Source organism: Pygocentrus nattereri, chromosome 2 (genome assembly GCF_015220715.1).
Source record: "Pygocentrus nattereri isolate fPygNat1 chromosome 2, fPygNat1.pri, whole genome shotgun sequence".
Classification (NCBI taxonomy): Eukaryota; Metazoa; Chordata; class Actinopteri; order Characiformes; family Serrasalmidae; genus Pygocentrus; species Pygocentrus nattereri.
Genome location: NC_051212.1, coordinates 38,099,798 through 38,114,779, shown reverse-complemented (window position 1 = coordinate 38,114,779; position 14,982 = coordinate 38,099,798). Strand labels below are relative to the sequence as shown.

At 36.2% G+C, this 14,982-nt stretch overlaps 3 protein-coding genes across 3 annotated transcripts; all 3 read left to right on the top strand.

The window, feature by feature from the left end:
* The first annotated feature begins 212 nt into the window (after positions 1 to 212).
* Positions 213 to 2,192, top strand: LOC108417677 (cystatin-like protein). Its single transcript, XM_037545677.1, has 4 exons — positions 213 to 448; positions 892 to 1,005; positions 1,199 to 1,279; positions 1,437 to 2,192. The coding sequence occupies exons 1-4, from the start codon at positions 263 to 265 to the stop codon at positions 1,557 to 1,559; spliced, it is 504 nt and encodes a 167-aa protein (XP_037401574.1). The 5' UTR covers positions 213 to 262; the 3' UTR covers positions 1,560 to 2,192.
* A 5,547-nt stretch (positions 2,193 to 7,739) lies between these two features.
* On the top strand, positions 7,740 to 9,569 carry LOC108413296 (cystatin-like protein). Its single transcript, XM_017685742.2, has 4 exons — positions 7,740 to 7,976; positions 8,513 to 8,623; positions 8,813 to 8,893; positions 9,056 to 9,569. The coding sequence occupies exons 1-4, from the start codon at positions 7,791 to 7,793 to the stop codon at positions 9,164 to 9,166; spliced, it is 489 nt and encodes a 162-aa protein (XP_017541231.1). The 5' UTR covers positions 7,740 to 7,790; the 3' UTR covers positions 9,167 to 9,569.
* Positions 9,570 to 11,159: 1,590 nt separating this feature from the next.
* Positions 11,160 to 13,395, top strand: si:dkeyp-73d8.6 (uncharacterized protein LOC100170809 homolog). The gene is made up of 4 exons (XM_017685741.2): positions 11,160 to 11,456; positions 12,123 to 12,236; positions 12,783 to 12,863; positions 12,964 to 13,395. The coding sequence occupies exons 1-4, from the start codon at positions 11,259 to 11,261 to the stop codon at positions 13,072 to 13,074; spliced, it is 504 nt and encodes a 167-aa protein (XP_017541230.1). The 5' UTR covers positions 11,160 to 11,258; the 3' UTR covers positions 13,075 to 13,395.
* The last annotated feature ends 1,587 nt before the right edge of the window (positions 13,396 to 14,982 follow it).

Sequence of the window (14,982 nt, the reverse complement as noted above, 5' to 3'; positions counted from 1 at the left end):
GGGGGTTTTCACTTCTCGTTTATTTGATTTTAAAATTTTTTTTAATTGATGCAAGTAGAGCAGTGAGTTCCTTTTTAAAGAAGTCCAACACTGTTCCTGGAAGACTAAAAAGAGCTGCCAAGTGGAGCCCTTTGCATGCATGCAGCTGCCAAGAGCAGGAGAGCCCCCCCCCCCTTCACTGCTGATTTTCAAGTGGTTTGCATGAACATTGGAAGTAATCAGAAAACGCTCATAGCTCACTGATCCACGTGCAACGAGCAACATGAGTGCTGTGCTGAAGCTGCTGCTGCTGTCGGCAGTGACTCTGCTGGTTTCTGCTCAGGGATGGGAGAATTATCAGAGCTTATCTGAATCAATAAGAATACACATTGACAAGGCACTGGACAAAGCCAATGAAAACTTTACGAATCATTATGTTGCTTATGAAAGCCTCTTGTCAGAACCAAAAGTAAGTGGTTTTTTTTCTGTCTTATTTTCTGCGGGTGACGTTATTTGGTGTAACTGGAAATTTAATCCAATTTATATATATGACAGAATGTTTATGGTTGATCAGCTGCAGATTTCAGGTTTTAGATCAGCTACCAACAATCAGTAAACTGACAGAATGTGAAAAAAACATTCATAATTTTAATGATTTAATCATTAAAACTAGTTATTTGCCAAATGCAAGATGCTCTCTAATACAATCTAGACTTAACTATAGTATGGTCTGCAGATTTATATATATAGTATATGTGTGTGTGTGTGTGTGTGTGTGTGTGTGTGTGTGTGTGTGAGTGTGTGTGTGTGTGTGTGTGTGTGTGTGTGTGTGTGTGTGTTTACTATTATGTCCTTGTTTTGCTGTTCTTTCATTTAGAGATTTATGTGGCCCACTTCTATGCTTTTTCACAGATTACAGCTGATGACTTCTATGTAAATGTGCGTCTGATGGTCACAACATGCAAGAAGGACAAAGAAAAGGGATATGGACATAGAGTTGAATGTGTTACACAAAAACCTAAAACGGTGTGTGTGATATCTTTACTGGCTGAATGCAAAGTCAACTGATCACATACTAAACATTAACTAGCCAAGGTCCATTTTCTTCTACTTATATTTACTGTGTAAACAGACTGTGTTTCTGAATATGTTGTTATGTAAAAAGAGACGGCTCTACAAACTATTAACTAACATAGACTTTGTCATTTCTTTTATAAAGCCCAGGATTAACTGTCTTGTATGTAAGAAAAAAAATGGTGAAGAACTAATTGACTGTGTGAGACAAAAGGATGCTAAGAGTGTAAGTTCTGAATTTATCAGTATCTAATGCACATCCCACTGCTAATGAACAGTAGCTACAGTATATATAGGATCACATATACTTACCAGATAAAATGTATAAGCCATTGTTGTTGACAACTGAAAAGTAAAAATATGTCTTATTGATCTTATTACAGAGAGAGCGCATTCGGAGTAGTTGTCCCACTCCCCCACGCTCTTATCGCCATGGAGGTGGATCTATAATGTCTCAGACAGGTGGGGATGATGGGCCGCAGAGTGGATGTCCTGGATGTGTCTGACTTTGATACCCCTGAAGCTGAACACACAAACCTGTTAACACACAAATTCCAACTTTGAATGAAATTTTTAAAAATGTAGTGATGATTGAATAAAATCAGCTACTTATAGACAAATGGTTAAACTTATAAAAGAAATGGAGCATGTGGTTTCCAGTAAAAAGACACTTACACTTACACACAAGTTTATTCTGACTTTATCTAACAAAAACTTTTAACGCAAAGACAGCAAAACTACATTGTTGTCATAGAGAATTATATATTTGAACACAAAGTATTTACAAAATAATTACTGTGCATTTATACATTATGAGCATTTGTGACTTATTTTACAATTTTTATCTTAGACATGAACATATGCTTTACCAAATAGGTAGTTCACAGTACTGCTGAACAGTTTGTCAGGTAACAGAAGTAAAAATCTCAGTGTGCTTCAACAGGCCCTCTGGGAGGAGAGCTGAGCCTGTTTAGTGAGAGCCTCGAGTCAAAGAACAGTTCCTGAAAAAATGACTACAGTCTTGAGCGAGTGTGAGGTGCAAATTAATTTATTCACTTAAAATTTTAATTTACGACTCAAAGTTTTCTTGTTACTAAAAATGGTGTTTGTCAGTTTCAATAAAAATAATGCTTTAAAGAGCCTTTTCTCTTTTGTTTGTGTTGTCATAAATGACTTCTTAGAGTAAAAAGAAGCAAAAAAAAAAAACCAAAATGTAAAAAAGCTGAAAAAGAGTCAGGTCCCTAAAATGTCAATTCTTTGCCTCCAATGTTCAAGCATGTTTGATTGATCCAGGTCCACAGACATGGGAAAGATTCTTGTGAGCATCATGGTTTGTCCACCCTGTTAACTTGTGGTACATCTAGTTACATGCATAGTTTTCATCCTGATTCAGTGATAATATTAAACATGATGCATACATTTGTGGTAGTTTCCACGTCCATCCCCTCATTATCTCCAAATGTGCTGCTTGCTGTGTTAGTTTGTTTGCTTTCTTTCTTGGTGATTTTCATGTGAATCTTAGATATGTTGTAAAGAGTGCCTCTTTATTTCACCTTAGTTTTCACCTAATTCATCTTTGTTCCTAACTGATTGATGGATTTGCCTACATTTGTCCAGTCTGCTTATCTTATGATCACTGCCTCTCAAAATTCATCCACTGAAGGTCTTTAACATGTGGCTTAATTCAGTTTTTTGCAAACATAACATATAATGCAGTTTTATTAATAATTAGAAGGGTTAAAATGGTTCTTTAAGGGTTCTAGTTACAGAGAATGGCTCTACTTAGGACTTATATATAGAACAATTTCATGCTTAAATGTTCTTTTACATAGTGAAATGTTTCTTGAGAGAATGGGTTGTATGTGGTTCTATGTAGCACCAAAAAGGGTTCTGCTGTTGTTTGGATGTCAGGCTTGTAAATAAAGAATAACCCTTTTTAGGGCTGTTTATAACCATTTTCAAAAAACATAGACAACACATTCTCCGTCTATCTGAAGAAACATTTTGCCATGCAAAGCACTATGAAGCATGAAATGGTTCTATATACAACTCATGGTTCTAAATAGAACCGTTCCTTTTGCTTAAGGACCCTTGAAGAAATGTCTTTAAGAGTGCAGATAAAGATTTTATTGAAAATGATATACGGCTCATTTTGGAGACAAAAAAAGTAGAACTAAAGAAGTAGAACTGTGCTACAGAACGAAGAGCTGCATGGGAGCCGAGAGATTCCACTCTTATTTGTGAGTTGTGTACGCGGCGCAGAGTTCTCTTTGCCTCTTGGCTCAGGAGCTCACGCTGATTGGAAGATTGAACGGCGGGGTGTTTTTAACCAGTCCTCAATATATATTCTCCCAAGATAACAGCCTAATTGAGATTCAGCGATAACTAATATTTTCAGTTCAAATAAACAGTCAGCAATCCTAATGATTTACTTTCTGTACTGTTCGTCTGAGATGGGGTGTAAGCAGCCGCCATACAAACCTTTTTGAACCTTTTCGTAGTTCCAGCGTCACTTGGCATTGTTATCTGTTCAGTGATGGCACGCGGCCGAAGACCTGACTGTCGAAGGGAATGTGAATTTAAGGGGGAACTGAATTGGATACAATTTGTGTGTGTAATATATATATATATATATATATATATTTCACCTCAGGAATACATACAAATAAAAAATCTATTGTGTCTGATGGCTGAAAAGAAATATTTTTCAAATTTTCATGTTTATTTTCTAAAATTCATTATTAATTTAATTGATAATATTAATTAATTATTAATAATTACAATATTAATTAATTATTAATAATTACATTATTAATTAGTTGATAATATTGTGTAATTAATTTTTATGTGTGAAAAAGAACAAAAACAAGCATCATAAACTCACAACAGCTTGTGTCGTAGTGATCAATGTGCGCAAATCTCACTACATCTTACAGCAACAGCTGGCTGTAATTATAATATAAGAATGTTCAGGATTTAAAGCTGCAGCTGGCAGGCTCCAGGCCCATCTATACAACAGCTTAGGTTGTGTTATTTCACTCTGACTGTACACTGACAGGCCCGCTTACTAAGTGGATTAGAATGAAATAACTTAACCAGCTGTTTCAAAGCCTTGACCTCATCTGTAAACACTGCATGTAAAGTAAGCCAACTGACCTTAACACTGGTGTAATGAAACATTTGCTAACAGTGCTGCCTACGTGATGGTGGTCTGCCTTTGCATGTCCTGCACGTCCCTGAGGTTACTTTGAGAATATCTTCTTCTTTCGGCTGCTCCCTTTAGGGGTCGCCACAGCGGATCATCTGCCTCCATCTTGCCCTATCCACTGCCTCTTCTACTTTTACACCAACCATCTCCATGTCCACCTTCACTACATCCATAAACCTTCTCTGATGTCTACCTCTTCTCCTTCTACCCGGCAGCTCCATCTCCAACATTCTTTGACCAATAAATCCACTATTCCTCCTCAACACATGTCCAAACCATCTCAACCTGGCCTCTCTGGCTTTATCTCCAAACTGCTCCACCTTCACTGTCCCTCTGATCTGCTCAATTCTAATCTTGGTTACTTTGATAATATAACCTTTTTAATATAAGAACTGGATATATATAAATCTTGGCCTCTAGAAGGTCAAGTCAAATGAAGTGGTCTTCATTGCCATTCCTGATTATAACTTGTATACATTGAGCAAAATGTTCTTCAGGCTTCATGGTGCAACACACAACAGCAGCACCTTACACAGGACAGAATAACATATAGATATACAAATGGGCATCATACACTGAGCCATATCACTTAATTGTTATTGTCATTCTTCTGGTCGTACCACACAAACTAGTAACATTGAGCCTAATAGTTACTAATTATTTATACTTCCTCCTAAAGCAGGCAGAAAAAGAACCTACATAGAGAGCACAAAAAAGACTAAAAAAACAACAGGTTTAATAAAAATATTGGTTGAGCTAAAAACACTACTTGCTATATGCTGTATCTCATAGCTAAATGAGAGAGTGGACATGTGCCTAAAGGTGGATAAAGGTTTTTTCTGACTGATCTTGTAGAAAAAATATGTATTTTAGCATTTTTAAACTTTGTTTAATGGTGTTTTTGTGACATGATTTTTGTGTATAATGTATTAAAAATACAAGTCATGGTAGAGAGGTTCATGTGTGGTGTTGTAATGTTGTAAGTTATCAAATACATGTACATTTTTAGATTTAGCACTATTTTGACATTGTCAACATTACATACAAAATCTCAGAAGACACGTGTAGGTTCACTGAATAGCAAATAAAACCCCTGGTCATGCTATCACTACCACTGTAAATAAATCAGTAAGTCAGTAAGTTTCTCCACAATGAACTATTTCACATTATAAAAAAAAGATGCTTCCAGTCTTAACATCTGATTGGCTGAACTGTGTTCGAAACCATTGTAAAATCCACAACATATGTACACCTATGACCGCCTCAAAGTGACTGAACTCTGTCTTACTGCTGTTGAGTGCGCTCTACTATCCCTCACTTGACAGCACCCTCACTTGACAAGAAAACAGACTATATGCAGTAAAGTTGAAGCTCCAGCAGTTTTATTAGCAGAGCTACGGGAGCTTCATCTGACATTCACAAAGTCTCCCAGAGAAGGTCAAAATCCGGTTGTGCAGTAATACATTTTATAATCAAACCCCCCCAAATGTGGGTGGGAGGACAACCAAGCCTGAGCCACAGCGGTTTGCTCTTAATGCTCTCTCCCCCCTCCCCCATAGAGATGTTATCTTTTTAACTTTGTCTTCGTTGTCAGCTTCCCGTGTCTCTAGCTAGCCTTTTTTAGGTTTCTGTATGCTGTGGTTTCGATGTGATTGTCACTCTCACTTCCCTCCAGTCTGTTTCCTGTACAGACGCTGAACATCATTTTTTAGAAGTTCTAGAACATAGGGTTATAGGGCAAAAGGTTACATGAGGACCCTCTGTGCAGCTGTGCAGGTACACACTTGAGCGAAGCAGGCCTACTCTAATATGCTGGTCCCTATAAGCATATTCAGTATACTATTACCTAGGAGTAAATAATGCTATACGAGAGTAAATAATGCTATACAAGAGTAAATAAAGCTAAACAATTTTGATATTTCCACACTGCGCATGAAAAAAACCCTTATGGTGTTAATGGAATAACATAACAATGCTGTCTTATCATGTGTTCATATGCTGTATGACAAAAACCTTTTAAAAATCTTGAAATGACTGCTGTATACTGCGATGAGCCACCCAACGTTCTCCTCATTCAGCAGTACATGGTTGCTTGGCAATGATACCATACTCTAAAGGAACTTTATGAAAAATGTGTATTTTATCATATTTCATGCTGGCCACCATTTAATTAAAGCAAGAAGCCACTTGAGACCACATGTTACTGTGATTTTATCACAGGGAAGGAGGTTTTAGGCACTTCACTTCATGTCTATTCTAAGAACACCCTTCCCGTGATGAGGAACGTCTCAACAGTTCAACTATTTAGGAGAAGCATCTGTCTGCAGAGAAACCTTATCACATGGCTGCTATATTTACTACTCTACACAAGTAAATATTATAGATTATTATTGTAATACAGCATTACAGAATCATATAGTTTCCTTTTGTATTACTACAGTAAGATGTTTATTTATCATAAAGCTGAAAGTGTGGCTGAAATATGCCACTGAAGATGAACATGTACAGAGCTGAAACTGCAGGTCTGAAATATTGGGTCAGAAATTGAGACACTACAGCTCTGCAGGTAGATAGTAATGTAGTGGTGGGGGGCTTTGACTGGAGGGTGTCAAATTGCTTGGGTTGCTTACATTTCCCCTCTAATAGAGCTTCACAACACTGAAGCTACCTGTAAAAAAAGGGTAACACTTTATTTGAAGGTTACCTACATAAGGACTTCATGACACATTCATAAGCACTGAATAATTTGTTTATGAAGCACTGCTTGGACATGTATTAAGTGCTTATGTCGGTTCTCGCAACCTGACATAAGATGTTTTATGAAATAAATGACATTGTACTGACATAATATGAATAAACCTTTAACATATTTACAGCACTAAACATATTTAAAACACTATACATAACAATTTATGTCAGCATTCTTAAGATGACATTGTATTAATATCAGGTGAAATATGCCTGAAAACCACCCCCTCTTTCCTCCATGGCATAGATAAGATGATTGATGCAATTATGTATAATGTTTTAAATATGTTTAGTGCTGTAAATATGTTCAACGTTTATTCATATTATGTCAGTACAATGTAATTTATTTCATAAAGCATCTTATGTCAGGTTGCGAGAACTGACATAAGCACTTAATAAATGTTCAAGTAGTGCTTCATAAACAAATTATTCAGTGCTTATGAATGTGTCATGAAGTCCTTATGTAGGTAGCCTTCAAATAAAGTGTTACCAAAAAAGTAAAGGGGGATATTTTTCCAACATTCAGGGATTGTAAAGAAATGTTCACTTATTTGCTTTTGACAGAAGTAAAGCAACAAGATCATTTTTAAAGTAGCATTTTCCAACACTGTTCCCAGAAGACAAAAGAGAGCTGCCAAGTGGTGCCCTGTGCTTGTGACTGCCAACTCACTGCGGGTGAGAGAGCATGAGAGTCCCCCGCCCTTCACTGCTGATTCTCAAATGGTCTGTGTGAACATTAGAGGTGATCAGAAAACACTCAGAGCTCACTGATCCACACACAATGAGCAACGTGAGTGCTGTGCTGAAGCTGCTGCTGCTGCTGTCAGCAGTGCTGGTTTCTGCTCAGGGATGGAATAACTACTGGAGCTTACCTGATTCATACAGAAGACACATTGACAAGGCACTGCATGATGCCAATAGACAATTTGGGGGTCATTATCATGTTGCCTATGAAAGCATCCTGAAAGTGAGTGGGTTTTTTTTGTCTGTTATATTCTGCAGCTGAAATGATTTGATGTAACTGTAAAGTTCAGCAAACCTACTTATTTATGGCAGAATGTTTATGGTTAATCAGCTGCAGATTTCAGGATTCAGATCAGTTACCAGCAATCAGTAATCAGTAATCAAAAAGAACATGTTACAAAAAATTAATAACCTCAATGATCAAGCCATTAAAAATAGTTCATTCGTTTTCCAAGTACAACATTAAATTTACAAACAAACTTAAATATAAAATATTCAGCCAATTCTTGTGTGCATTTTATATTTTTTAATAGTTTAACATATTGGGGGGAAAATATGCATATAATATAACATTATGACAAAAATAGTGTTCCTCAAAAAAATCTATGTTTCTTCAACCATTTCCAAACCTCACTTTATGGCTGCCAAACAGTGTACAAGATTTGCCATGTGACTATGTGATTTGTAGTTTACTGTTATGTCTTTGTTTTGCTGTTTTGTTTGGAGACTAATGTGGGCCACATTCATGCTTTTTCACAGTTTAAAGATGACTCCTATATAAATGTGCGTTTGATGGTCACTACATGCAGGAAGGATGAACAGAAAGGATTTGGACATCGAGATGAATGTGTTACACAAAAATCTAAGACGGTGTGTATGATATCTTTAGTGTCTGAATGCAAAGTCAAATGATCACATATATATTGGCTAGCCAAGGTCCATTTTCTTCTACTTACTTATTAATCAATGTGTTAACAAACTGTGTTTCTGAATATGTGAGAAAAAGCCAAGCACTACAAATCACTTACTAATACACACTTTCTCATTTCTTTTATAAAGCCCTGGATTAACTGTGTTGTGTGTAAGCCAAAAAATGGTGAAGAACTAATTGACTGTGTGAGACAAAAGGATGTTAAGAGAGTAAGTTCTGAATTTATCCATGAATAATACAAATACTACTGTTCATGAACAGAAGCTGTAAATCTGTAAATACAGAAACATATCCAAATACCAGATTAAACATAAAACCCATTGTTGGTTTTGACTGAAAAGTAAAAATATGTCTAATTGATGTTATTTCAGAGAAAGGACATTCGAAATAAGTGTTCAGGTTACCTCCCTGGAAGTACAGGTCCATTGTATCAGATTGGCGAGGATGATGAGCCGCAGGTTGGATGTCCTGGATGTGTTTGATTTTGAGACACCTGAAGTTGCACATAAGGACCTGGAAACACACAGAAAATGTGAATCAAGTAGAAAATGTAGTGATGACTGTACCAAATCAGCTACTCATAGACATATGGTTGAAATCTACATAAGAAATCATGCATACACTTGGATATTGATTAAAGAGCTCTTAAATTTTAAGTTTATTCTGGCTGCCTGGCTTCATATATGCTTTAAAATAGCTAACACAATAATGAGAATAATCATTAAAAACAAAACTACTGGCCTTACTAAAGAGAAAAACAAGATGAAAGGAAGAAGTGACTGAGGACAGCCCACAGTTGTCAGTCACGTCCCTCAAATGTCAGTTCTTTGCAGATATGTTTAAATAAATGTTTGTTTGATCCCTGTTCACATACAGGGGAAAGATGTTACGTTTATGACATTCATCTCTTTTACAGAAATATTTAGCTTGTGGGTATCATTGCTTTATTACCCTGTTAACTTGTGGTGCACCAATTGATATGTCAGTGATCCCAGTTAAACATGACTCGTGGTCCATCCTGCTAAACTGATTCAATGACATTGTCAAACATAATGCATATGCTTGTGGTAATTTGCAGAGATGGGAGTGGAGGAACATTTAAAAGACTGGAAACAAATTCTGTTGATATATATTTTTATAGTAAAATATATGATATTTTATAGAGCCATAACAAGACAATGTACTATGCAGATATAACGCATTCTTGTCTCTTAGGATATTTAGACATTATAAATTATGTGTCATAAAAATATTGAGATAGTTATAAAAATGTCCTGCCAGTTAAAGCTGCACTACATAAGATTTTGTGTTTAAATTGTAAGAAGGACAGTCTGGACAAAAAAATAGACTAAATTATGATGAGCCTGCACTGCTACAAGTCGCTCTGTAAAGCCTGAAATTATTATTTTAAAGTCAGAGGTGTCAAGTTGGATTTCAAAGGGGTTTTTCAGACCACATCATACTACCATACATATTAACATCACACACTCAGCCTCAAAAAGAAACTACGGCTCGATATTATCAAATGCAAAAAGTCTTAAATGCAAAATCAATCTTATACTGGTGACGATATGATGACAGTAGCAGATAATTCACTTTTTTTCTTTGATTTTTTTTTTTAATTCACGAGTTTTCTTTGAATGCTCTTTCACCAAGCTCCAGATTATCAGATTCATCCCCTCACACAAAATTCTTTTGCACAAATCTTCTTGGGACATTCCACCACCGTCCCCTCATTATCTCATATCCCCAAACTTGGTGCTTGTTGCGTTAGTTTGTCAGATTTAGTCATTCAGATTTTTTAGTTCTTCAGAATTTTTATTTTACCTGACTTTGTTGATGCCTGTCCTTAACATGTGGCTTACTTCAGTTTTTGTAAACAGTTTAATTAAACAACTGGAAGGAACAAAAAGATGGTCCTCAAGAGTTCCAGCAATGAAAAGAATTCTGTACAACCTTGAGTTCACTATATAACCATTTCAAGCTCAAATGGTTCTTTGTCTCATGAAATGATTCTTCAGAGAATGTGTTGAATATGCTTCCATACAGCACGAAAAGGGTTCTGCTATTGTTACAATGTCAAGCTAGTAACTATGTTTTTTTTTTTCCAAAAGAATCTATATATTACCATATACAACACGTCCTCCGTCTATCTGAAGAACCACTTTACCATGCAAAGAAATATTTAGGGATGAAATGGTTTCATATAGATCCCATGATTCTAAATAGAACCATTCATTTCACTAAAGGATTCCTAGAAGAAACATTTTTTGAAAATCATTACTATTGAAAATTAAAGGACAGTCTGACTGACATAGCGTATTATGCGAGCAAAAAACTAGAACAGTGCTACAGAGTGAAGAGCCGCTTGGGAGTCGAAAGACTCAACTCTGATTAGTGAGCTGAGCCGATTCATCTGACTCACTAAAAAGAGCCAGAATGGTCATCGCTACAACTTGCCGTGGTGTTACGAGCAGGAGAGCCCGCCTTCAGCTGCTTGTACTCACATGATTTGCATTTATTTCTCTGCGTGATTCTCTGAGTTGAGAAATTAGAAACCACTCAGAGCACATAATGAACAAAATGAACGCTATCCTGAAGCTGCTGCTGCTGGCGACAGTGACTCTACTGGTTTCTGCTCAGGAATGGAATAATTATCAGAGCTTGCCTGAATCATACAGAACACACATTGACAAGGCACTGCGTGATGCCAATAAAAAATTTGGGGGTCTTCATCATGTGGCCTATGAAAAGCTCTTGTCCACCCCAAAGGTAAGTGTTAATTTTGAATGTTTCTCTTTTTCTGTTGCTGTTATGATTGTGTAGCCTGAAAAGGGGAACAACTAACTTGCTGAAATGTAGAGTTGATAGTTTTTTACATAGTTTTTTAGGAAGCAAACTATGAAGTAAATCATGAAACATTGTGGTACATTGTTGAAGTAAATGTAATAGACTGAGCATAAAATTAATTTCTCTGCTCAACTTCAAACAGCTTATGCCCTATACATTAATATATGGCATAGGATATAAGATAGTATAAGGTACTTTTTTTTTTTTGATGTGTGATTTTGAATATTATTGCAAGGTTAACGTGCAGAAAACTGCTATTATAACATTTATCATTAACACATTCAAGTCATTTAGAATGATAACAGCACCTTTTAATAAGTTCATTACAATTGTAATTGATGAGGTTAGAAGTGTTGATGTAATGATAATAATGTGGTAGGTTGGTTTACCAGCACTTTGCTGTTTTTGTATTTGCGGTGTAATGTGGCTCACTTAATATGTCCAGGGTGTTTCCTGTCTTTTGCCCAATGACTGATGGGATAGGCTCCAACACCCACCGCAACCCAAGAGGATAAGCGGCTAAGATACTGTGTGTGTGTTTGTGTGGCTCACTTACAAACTTATACACCTGTACTCCTTTTTCTACAGATTACAGACTATAACCTGTATGTAAATGTGCGACTGATAGTCACTACATGCAAGAAAGAGCCAAATAAAGGATTTGCACATCGAGATGACTGCATTACCCAAAAACCTAAAACGGTGTGTATGCAAACTTTCATCATTTTTGTCCCCCTAAAGGGGCACTATGGCCAAAATGACAAATTTAAGTATCGCTACATCTGTTGTAAACATGCTTACTCACATCCTACAGTGGCGCTGCAATAGCCTTGAGAGTGAATTCTTCTTGTTTAAAGTCTAGAAAAAGTCCCTTCTGATGATGTATCATGAAGGTGGGAGGAACTTGAAAAAATACAACTGCTTTGGGGCAGATTTTTTGGCCGTGGGCTGCTGATGGACGAAAAGACAAAATCTTGAATTATTTTGGACTGCTGCAGAACAGAATATCACATAATATGACAAATAACATATTATAATATGCTAGTTTTAGGCCAGAATGTATTTTAAATCCAGAACATTGGTTAGTCCAAGTTCACGTTATTCACATACTTATTCATCAGTGTGTAATCAGACTGTGTTTTTGGATATTTTGGTCAAGGCAAGTTGCAAATACTATAATACTTGCACTTTGAATATACACCTTCTATGAACATTACAATCCTGTACTGTGTCATTCCTTTTATAAAGCCCTGGATTGACTGTCTTGTATGTAAGAAAGAAAACGGTGGAGAACTTATCGACTGTGCAAGACAAGTTGATGTCAGAAGTGTAAGTCCTGAATACGTGTGTTCATAATGTATTTTCACCTCCACATCTCTTCATGCTCACACTGAAAAGTTAAAAGTATGTCTGGTGCTTCTCATTTCAGGGAAGAGACATTCGAAAACATTGTGCTTACCGGACACATGGAGGTGCAACTGTGCTGTCTCAGAAAAGTGGGAATAGTAAGCAGGAGCTTGGATGTCTTGGGTGTGTCTGACTTTGAGACCCCTAAGCAGCACATAGCAAACTGACAAAATACAGATTTCAGCTGTGAATGAAGAGGATTATATACGGATCACCATATTAAAAAGCACCTTAGACAGATGACTTTTATGAGAATTGGAGCATTTTGTATCAGTTTCAAATTTGAAAAACACCTTTACACTATATTAAAATGTCATGATAAATGGACCAATAGAAATGGCCTAAAATTAAACTTTCTCCATTAATGTCCATTCAAGACTAAGAATTTTTTTGTTCTTCTCCTGTAAAGTAACCTTTTTTGAGATACACTTTCCAATAAAGACCATTATTCTCACTCTTGTTCTATGTACATTTTTAAAGAAGGTTAAAGCAATAAAACAACAGTTAATCAATAACAAGCTCAATTGAATATATATCATTATTAGCATTAAGTGATTGTGTTTATAGTCATTTTATCTAGTGAAAGTTATTCTGTTGGCTGATAATTTTCCTTGTTTTACATCATAATGCAGATAGTTTTGCTTGTCTCAATAAATAATGCTTGAAACAGAGAAAATCATCTACCAAAAGGAATAGACAAGTTCTTTAGATACTAGAAACATTTAAACAATCTTATTGCAATCGTACAAAATGAAACATGAATTTTTAGCAGTGGTTTGCGGTTTATTCCCGAAAATGCTAGGACTCTGTAATGATCCCCTCATAATGCGAGAGCTGAACTCTACATGTTATTCAAACAAAGTTGATGCCATCATTTCGTAGGACATTGACTGGACACGAGGTTGACTGGATACATTAGCTTATTTCTGCACTGAAGCAAGTTAACCATGTAGAAAAAGGTTCTACTACAAAACATCACTAAATTGTTATACTGAACTCCAGAACTAAAACATGAACATAAACTGCATATTAATTAGCTTAAACATTATAGCAGCTAATTCAATGTAAGCAAATAATATCAATACATATTGAATATGTGTAAAAAAAATCACAATCTGAGCTAAAATCCAGCCCTAGTGTTGACATCTATAAAAGGAGTCACTTCTGGAGTTATTTTGCTCACAAAGCACTGTCAATTATGGGCCCAACACAAAATAAACATTTGTATACACTTTGATAAGTGTATGTAAGAGAGGACATGCTGTAAAAATATGCCTTGTCAGTTAAACCTAAAAAGTACCCCACATGGTAACTTATCTAGTAAGCAAATCACCTAGTTTTATTCCACCTAAATGACAGGGGAGTTGCAAGGGTAGTTTTAAGGGGACTTTAGCCTCTCAACTGTTATTTAAACCCCCCAGATAAATGTACATTATTAGTTGTAAATTATTGATATATTTCTTTCATTCATTCCTAATTGCTTGATTCACATAATGAGATAGCAGGTCGCTAAGAACTGGGGAAGGTTCTACTGCTCTAATGCAGCATTGCTTTGTCTTTGCTACCAGAACTTTTCTAACATAACATAAATACAAACGGGACTCCTGCTGTTTAGCTTTGCAGAAATGTGTAACACTAGGCTCCACCAATCATATCAGACCTCATTAGTTGTGGGTGAATCATAACAGACTTTGTAAGTTGTAAGCCAGTCATATCAGACCTAGCATAGCAAAAACAAATCAAATAACTCATTACTGATTCATAGGTTTCAATAAAATAGTGAATGTAGTTTAATTTCAACAGATGTAACAGTTGTAAATCTGCTGTAAATATTTATGTATCTCATTGAATCTTTGCCATATTATCCTATAGTTCCTCCAACCCTATTTACCATTCCTCAACCCTTCTGAGGAATTCTGAGCGGGAGAAGGAGGGCATATGATCATCCTAACTCCAAACCCCTAAACAGATGTCTTTACTCAAGGTTATGGATGCTGGCTGTGAGGACATCATGGCTGAGGGTTGCAAAAGGTGGCTTAGA

What these genes read in the sequence shown, in the direction of transcription:
- LOC108413296 (XM_017685742.2), top strand. Translation starts at nt 7,791, where the DNA reads ATGAGCAACGTGAGTGCTGTGCTGAAGCTGCTGCTGCTGCTGTCAGCA. An exon ending in CCTATGAAAGCATCCTGAAA is followed by an intron (nt 7,977 to 8,512) that starts GTGAGTGGGTTT and finishes GCTTTTTCACAG; the next exon opens with TTTAAAGATGACTCCTATAT. An exon ending in GACAAAAGGATGTTAAGAGA is followed by an intron (nt 8,894 to 9,055) that starts GTAAGTTCTGAA and finishes ATGTTATTTCAG; the next exon opens with AGAAAGGACATTCGAAATAA.
- si:dkeyp-73d8.6 (XM_017685741.2), top strand. Translation starts at nt 11,259, where the DNA reads ATGAACAAAATGAACGCTATCCTGAAGCTGCTGCTGCTGGCGACAGTG. An exon ending in AGCTCTTGTCCACCCCAAAG is followed by an intron (nt 11,457 to 12,122) that starts GTAAGTGTTAAT and finishes CTTTTTCTACAG; the next exon opens with ATTACAGACTATAACCTGTA. An exon ending in TTACCCAAAAACCTAAAACG is followed by an intron (nt 12,237 to 12,782) that starts GTGTGTATGCAA and finishes CCTTTTATAAAG; the next exon opens with CCCTGGATTGACTGTCTTGT.
- LOC108417677 (XM_037545677.1), top strand. Translation starts at nt 263, where the DNA reads ATGAGTGCTGTGCTGAAGCTGCTGCTGCTGTCGGCAGTGACTCTGCTG. An exon ending in TTACACAAAAACCTAAAACG is followed by an intron (nt 1,006 to 1,198) that starts GTGTGTGTGATA and finishes TCTTTTATAAAG; the next exon opens with CCCAGGATTAACTGTCTTGT. An exon ending in GACAAAAGGATGCTAAGAGT is followed by an intron (nt 1,280 to 1,436) that starts GTAAGTTCTGAA and finishes ATCTTATTACAG; the next exon opens with AGAGAGCGCATTCGGAGTAG.